The 8068-nt window shown below is 37.5% G+C and overlaps 1 protein-coding gene across 2 annotated transcripts in view; it reads right to left on the bottom strand.

The window, feature by feature from the left end:
* Tbc1d19 (TBC1 domain family member 19) overlaps positions 1 to 8068 on the bottom strand; it is a 114963-nt gene that overhangs the window by 15820 nt on the left and 91075 nt on the right. For both annotated transcript variants that reach the window (XM_031342293.1, XM_031342294.1), the window contains exons 16-18: positions 6602 to 6634; positions 2223 to 2332; positions 206 to 297 (exon numbers count right to left, since the gene is read on the bottom strand). In XM_031342293.1, the coding sequence (XP_031198153.1) occupies positions 206 to 297; positions 2223 to 2332; positions 6602 to 6634 (235 nt within the window). The remainder of the gene's footprint in view (positions 1 to 205; positions 298 to 2222; positions 2333 to 6601; positions 6635 to 8068) is intronic.

The raw sequence follows: 8068 nt of genomic DNA, 5'->3' as shown, positions 1-8068 counted from the left end.
AAAAAAAAAAAAAAAAAAAAGAACCCTTTCATTTGTGTGTGTGTGTGTGGGGCGGGGCACAATAGAGTTGTACTTATCGACGGTCACTTTGAGGGGAGAATTGTTGCCTTACTTCCTTGAGGACAGTGTGTCTGTGAGTGATGGGGAAACAGGTCCCTGGGTTTCCAGCATTGTGAAGATGCATCAAAGCAATGAAAATACTCACGGTTGAGCTCCAATTTCTCGCAGATGATAAAAGAGTTGGGGAAGATATGTTTGAAGAAGAGTTTCAAACAGCAAACAGAGTGACACAATACCCTGTATCCAATAATGAGTCAGAAGAGACATAGTTTAGTTAGTCTTTAAATATGAAGTATGGCAACAAATCATTCAAAAAAGACAATGCATATAAATATTCTTTATAAATAGAGAGAAGACCCCAGTGGACCACTGATACTGTGCTTAAGTTTACGCTGTCATGAGTACACACTTGTTCACATGGAAAGCAGTCTCCTTGGAAGCACTCACGGCTCCCTAGAGGAGCCCCACCTTCTCTCCCGAATAGCCAAGGAATCCAAGGCAAACAGAAATATCCTTTACAAAAACTCTGCCATTTTGTGAGCCACACACAGCCTAGCAAACTTCATTTTCTCTGGATGTGTTCCAAGTTCTAGGCATTTCCTGGTGCCTTTGCCATCCCTGTCTCTCCCCATGTGTGTCTCTTTGCCTCCAGTCTCACCCTTTGGGAAAACATTTCCTGCTTTTCTCACTTCTCTGAATTATATCAAGAAGTTGTCAAACAAAAATATCACATTACTCAGAATACACATTTTGTTTGTTTACTAAATCTACTTTGTAAAAAGGAGTATCATTTGTAAAGTAGAAATAAACAATTTAAGCAAGTATTTTTTTTTTCAAGTGTGTTTATTCCTCAGCAACTCTGAATAAAGTTTTTCTGAGGCTCGGTGTTCCTTGGATTATCCTTAATAAGGAAGTTTTCACCCTCTTTTGGAGTTTCTAAACTGTCATGGTTTTCAATAGTTTCAGTCTGGCTTGTAAGCCTGAGAAGGAGATGAGCGTCTATCAATCTTCCAGTGAAGGGAAGGGGCAGGGCTGGGAGCTGTGGCTGGCATTATCCAAATAGTTTGTTTATTCAAAACTCTGAGGCATAAAACGTGTATGTGAGTCTGTATGTGCATGTTTCTGTATTCCTGTGTGTATGCATATGCATGTGAATGTGTGTATGTAAATGTGGGGGAGAGGTATATGAGGTTATGAGAATGTGATCCTGACAATGATATTAGACAAGAAAATTATTAATATTATCTTTCTGTTTATTCTAGATTAAATAGGAATGGAAAATAATAGCTAAATCCAATTCTCTTGGAGAGAGTCTCAGGATGATTTGTTAGCTTATCTGTGACAGTCTAGAGTTTTCTTAGTTGCCAACTTTCACTAGCAATGCAGGAGAGAAAACTGAAGTTAAGGAAAGTGGAGCAGGAACATACAGTTGTAAATAGAAGAATAAAAACCAGCTGTTCAATTTAGTAGGAAGAACACAGGCTTCACTGAGCAGTTTGGTAGGCCCACCCTTCCTTACAGTGAACAGGTTCTCACAGACAGCTAGGCAGGCTACCCATAGGAAGGCCAAAAAAACACCAAAGAGGGAAGCTGACAGAAAAGCAAATGTTCTCTTTGCCAGGGTTCATGGGAAAAAGAAAACAAACAAACAAAAAGGGTAACGAAATAAAAAATATAATAAAAGACTAAACTGTTTTCCGTGTAGATGTTGAATAAACATAAGGAAAATATGTGGCAACATAACATTTAAAAAGACAAAGTGATAATGACAATTATAACAATGATAAAAACAAGAAAGTAGCCATGTGCAGAGCACCTACAGAGCCCTTGCTTATTCTGTAAACTTCCCTGATGCAGCACAGAGGACCTTACCAACCTCCCTCCTCAGATGGGCACATCAACAAAGAAGGCAGGCATTTTTGTTAAGGATGAGAATCCAGGCAGCCCCCACACCCAACACAAAAAGCTAAAATCTAGTTAATAAGAGATGTTTTCCTCTCTACTCCACAAAATATTTAAACATCACTTTCTTCTCTTCCATTGATTCTAGAAACGCACTATTTGACACCGTAAATTAAAATTTCTTGCTTTACAATTTATGTAGGAGACTTCTTTAGGAAAAGAACAGTTAAAGTCTGCGTAGATCCCACTGATTAACTTACAGAAGGATGAGAGGAGATGGAGTGGAGTCTGAAGAAAAAGCGGACGTACATCTCACGGAATATCTGATACAATTTGTAAGGTTCATGATACAGAAAACACAGTGGTGCAACTGCAAGAGAACATAATTTAACACTGCAGGACTAAAACATTTCGAATAAGCTCCTCAAAGCAAAGGGTGAAACAAGAAGTGCAGCACTCACAGCCACAGCAAAGCTTTGTTGTCATGCTTCACTGTGTTTTAATGTTGAAAGGAAGGATAGATGCACATGTGTAAGGTCAAACAGCTGCCAAATATTATAGATGCACAAGGCACAAACCACCAGTTAGAATCCCAGCTTCTCAGTGAGCTGAGAATGAGCTGATAGTATATGTATAAGAATATGTATGTACACAAAACTCGAAGAGCCATAAGAAACCACCTCAAATATCTTTTAAAGAGTAAAGTTACAAGAAAACACCAACCAGGCGATCTCACTCTTTTCTGAGGCATGGTGGCATAGCCATGCTCGCCCTAACCCTAACCCCTCTGCTCCTCAGCCTCCCACGTGGAAGTTCCTCATTCTTTTTTAATAATCATCATAACAACCTACTAATTAGAATAATATTGTTACCCGAGATTGGCAAATGGAGAAACTGAGGCACAAGAGAGCTAAGGCATTTTATCCAAGGGTACAACGTAGACCATGTTTTCACCTAGTATACCAACTTTCTGTTCATGTAACTTCAGAGATTTTCAGAAATGAAGACCCCACCCCACAGCACATCTTTTTTTTTTTATTAGATATTTTCTTTATTTACATGTCATATGATATCTCCTTTCCCAATTTCCCCTCCAAAAAGAAAAAAAAGAAAACAAAACAAAACAAAACAAAACAAAAAAACCCTGTTTCCTCCCCCTCCCCCTGCTCAACAACCCACCCTCTCCTATTTCCTGGCCCTGGCATTCCCCTACACTGGAGCATAGAACCTTCACAGGACCAAGGGCCTCCCCTCCCATTGATGACCGACTAGGCCATCCTCTGCTACATATGCAGCTGGAGCCATGAGTCCCACCATGTGTACTCTTTGGTTGGTGGTTGAGTCCCTGGGAGCTCTGAGGATAGTAGTTAGTTTATATTATTGTTTGTCCTAAGGGGCTGCAAACCCTTCAGCTTCTTGGGTCCTTTCTCTAACTCCTTCACTGGTGACCCTGTGCTTAGTCTAATGGATGGCTGTGAGCCTCTACTTCTGTATTAGTCAGGCACTGTCAGAGCCTCTCAGGAGACAGCTATAACAGGCTCCTGTCATCCAGCACTTGCTGGCATCCACAATAGTGTCTGGGTTTGGTGATTGTATATGGGAAGGATTCCCAGGTGGAGCAGTCTCTGGATTGTCCTTCCTTCAGTCTCTGCTCTATAGTTTGTCTCTGCAACTCCTTCCATGGGTATTTTGTTCCCCATTTGAAGAAGGAATGAAGTATCCACACTTTGGTCTTCCTTCTTGAGTTTCTTGTGGTTTGTGGATCCCACAACACATCTTAAAGGTGACATGTTACACTTTTCGCTAAGTCAGAGCTTTTGTAAAGTATGTAATTTTTTTGCACCTTTGTTGTTGGAGCATAGGAAGAAAATTTATTTTTGTAGTGATTGTGTATTCATCAATCTTATTAAATTCATTTATCAATCCTCACAGATTATCTCATTATTCTTTTGGATTTTCTATGCACATAAACACAAATATCTGATAACAATAAAAAATTATTTTATTTTCCAGTATTTGTTTATTTCCTTATTTATTTATCTTACTTTATTTCATTGGCTATGACTTTCAAAGGACTATACCATACAAGAATTACCAAGAGTGCATCTTTATCAGTTTCTTAAAGATAAAACTTTTAATATTGTTAAGTGTATTTACTAATAATCAGATATTATCTATCAGAATACAGGCATTCCCTCCTCAGAAATAAGTTATTACTGCAAATATTTTGCTACTTATTAGTATAAATTATTCATAATGAGTTTTATGACATTTATATACACATATATAATGTACCTTGATCATATTTAATACAAGTTATCTTCTGGCTTCTTTATGCAGTGAACAGTGGTAACTGCACATGCTCATGACTCTTAAAAGGATGGAAATAAGTGACAGCTGAATGCTCAGCCATGAATGGGATGTCACTACCTCTGAGTTTTGGGAAATATTGTAGAGGAATGGGTAGAAAGAATGTAAGTTCTGGAGGAAGCAGGAAACATTGGAAAAATAAAAGTCATGGACCACCGACTTCCTGACATCACACGACCATTGCATTCTTCAATGTACAATGACTATGAACACCTACGTACACAGATATGCACAAAAGCAATATCTGGTGATACAATGGGGAGGATCTCACCAAGCACCAGCCCTCCATGAAGATTTATATTCCGTTAATGTTTGTAGAGGGGAGGAAGAGATGAAAATTTGCTAGTGAAGATAAGTGAATAGAGGGGTACACTGTACAACACACTAAGGGTAGAGGGGCAGATTCAAGGGGACAGAAGAGGAGTGGGACTGGGTGCACGATGTGAAACTCATAAAGAATCAATGAAAAGGAAAAAAACAGTCACCATCAGATTGTAGAGAGCATCCAACAGCCTTAGACATATCCTATAATGTTTGGGGGTTTCCATGGGGCTCCTTTGGCCAGTGCTATACATGATATAATCTATTCCTGCACTGGAAGGTTTACTTGGTGGCACAAGATGTCTAGTTAGAACATTGTTTCCCCTATTATTTAGTGACTTATATATTATAATCCCCTATTAGTAAATTATATATTATTTATTATTTAGATTATTTTCATATATATGTATATATAATATAATATATATAATATATAATCTCTCTCTATATATACATACACACATATATGTATATATCAAATATATTATATATCATATATATCAAATACATATTAAATTTAATATATTAACTTAAATATTTAATATGCTTATATATTAATTATTTCATATACATATAAATATATATTTCATATATTTATATTTTATAAATCTTCTATAGTAGTAGTACTCACATAGTTTTCTTTTTTTATTTAGATATTTTATTTACATTTCAAATGATATCTTCTTTCCCAGTTTCCCCTCTGAAAAAAACCTCCTTGTTCCCTCTCCCCTTCTCCTGCTCACCAATCCACCCTCTCCTGCTTCCTGGCCCTGGTATTCCCCTACACTGGGACATAGAGCCTTCACAGGACCAAGGGCCTCTCCTCCCAGTGATGACCGACTAGGCTATCCTCTGCTACATATGCAGCTAGAGCCATTAGTCCCATCATGTGTATACTTTGGTTAGTGGTTTAGTCCCTGGGAGCTCTGAGGGTACTGGTTAGTTCATATTGTTGTTTGTCCTAAGGGGATTCAAACCCTTCAATTCCTTAGGTCTTTTCTCTAGCTCTTTTACTGGGGACCCCGTGGTCAGTCCAATGGATGACTGTGAGCCTCTACTTCTGTATTAGTCAGGTACTGTCAGAGCCTCTCAGGAGACAGCTATATCAGGCTCCTGTCAGCCAGCACTTGCTGGCATCCACAATAGTGTCTGGGTTTAGTGACTGAATATGCGAAGGATTCCCAATCCCTTCCTTTACACTTCTCTTCCATGACACTCCCTATTTAATACTCCTATTCTGTTCTCCCTTTGATACTCCATAACACTATTATTCTAGTTCCCATTCCTTGGAAAGTCTCTCCTCCACCCTAGCCCCTTACAGGTACCTAAGCTCTGAGGTTATTTGTATTGTAGCACACATATTGAAGGCTTAAAATCTAATGTCCACACAAAAGAGAAAACATACAAGATTTGTGTTTTTGTGTCTAGGTTATTTCATGAAGGATAAAAATGAATGCTATGTCCATTTACCTGTTATTTTCACAATTGTATTTTTCTTTTGTATAAAGGTACTACATTTTCATTATCTATTCATTAGTTGAAGGACATATAACCTGTTTCCAATTTCTGGCTACTATGAATATAGCAGCAATGGACATGGATGAGTGGGGTATTTCTCTGAGGTAGGACAGTGTCTACTGATATTGGATAGATATACTCAAGAGTGGTATAGCTGGATTTCAGCTACTTAGTTTTGTGCCCCATTTTTAATTGGGCTATTTGTATTATTGATGTTCAGGTTTTTTAGTTCTTCATATATTTTAGATACCATCTCTCTATCTGATGTATAACTACTAAAGCTCTTTTCTATTAAATTAAATTAAATGTATACGTTTAATGTTTTAAATGTATATAATACATTGTATAAATGGTGAGATAATGAACATTCTCACTGTGTTGAAATTTCCCAAACATAACAAAAATGCAGACTATATCAAGCCCAACTCACCATACATGGAAAATCCATGGAAAGGGATGACACCTGAAATGGAAACAGAGCATCAGTCACACACTGTGCTTCATGCAGGAGTTAAAGACTCAAAACTGCAAATGGACTTTGTCTGAAATGTCAGAAAGACAGTGCTGGTAACCCACAACAGCTGTTTTAACACTCTTAGAAAAGTAAACTAGACATTTTCAAACTTGTGTCTGAGACTGAGTAAGCAAGGAGTTAGACATGAGGCGACTGGGAAAGCTACAGTTGTTGCCTCCTCCTTAGGTAAGAGTTAGAAGGAAGAGAGCTGACATTCTGCTCCTGTGAGTCCAGCTATAGTCAGACTGGAGCTCTGTGTGTGAACATCCTTGACTGCAGCTAAGTTGTTCCCACTGAGTTAGAAACTAAGTAAGTCATTATCCCTTCCTAACTGTGACTCATGTTCTAGCAAGGAGTTAACTTATTACTATCCTCAAAAGCCCAGGTTTAACATTTAACTATAATAGCATCTGCATTAAGATCTGGACCTTTTCCTTTGTGGGCTTTTCAATAGAATCACAGGAAGAAATGCCCTATAAAGGTGATAGGGCTCACCATGATTTGTAAGGAGCAAAAGGATAACCTTATTCCCACGAATAAATATACCACATAACTCATAAGTATTTAGAATACATTAAAAAAAATCAATAGGGCAACACCCAATGGTCTGCCCAGTCCCCTTGCCCCGCATACCAATCACCCCACCCCCAACACATACATACACAGGTTGGGATCAGCCTGCTCAAATCTCTCTAGATTGTACTATCATTTTGCTTTGCTTTGTAAATAAACTTCTGCTACACTGCCTGTGTCTCTCAGCTCAATTCTTTCTTTTGAAAAGACTAGATTGAAGAGAACTCTACTCCCCATAAGACATTCAAATCAATTTTCTACTGAGATGGTAGAACAATAGAAACTAATATAGATGCTTATAAAGAAGAGGATCAAGGTGTAAGGCTAGCTATGGAAGTAAATTTGAGAACTACTGCCATGTCCTTAAACTTAGTACGTTCCCCTTAAACTACATCCCACACTAGAGTCCAGTTTGCCAAGGATCAGTGAGATCTTCATGGCATTTTTTTTTTTTTTTTTGGTAAACATCACTTTATATAAAATACCACAACTATTTCATCAATTTTACTAATAATTATAATCTTGGAGTAATTTAGGAGACATATTGACAGGGCTGTAGTATAAATTTATATGGTATAATAATTGGCAAGAACTTTACACAAAGTCCACATCAGCTGCAAAGAAAGACTTAAAAGTATAACTTTAGTACATTAAACATTTTGTTAAATTCCATGAAAAGTTGGGATTTATATAGCCTTGGTTCCAAACAGAATACCTGTAATTTATACTACTGAATATCTTGTAGTACACTAAATTAGTTTATCAATGCACTCTAGAAAAAAATCCATTTTTTTTTTTTTTTTTTTTTTT

The sequence above is a fragment of the Mastomys coucha genome, unplaced genomic scaffold, assembly GCF_008632895.1.
Source record: "Mastomys coucha isolate ucsf_1 unplaced genomic scaffold, UCSF_Mcou_1 pScaffold22, whole genome shotgun sequence".
Lineage (NCBI taxonomy): Eukaryota > Metazoa > Chordata > Mammalia > Rodentia > Muridae > Mastomys > Mastomys coucha.
This window is presented reverse-complemented; position numbering and strand designations above follow the sequence as displayed.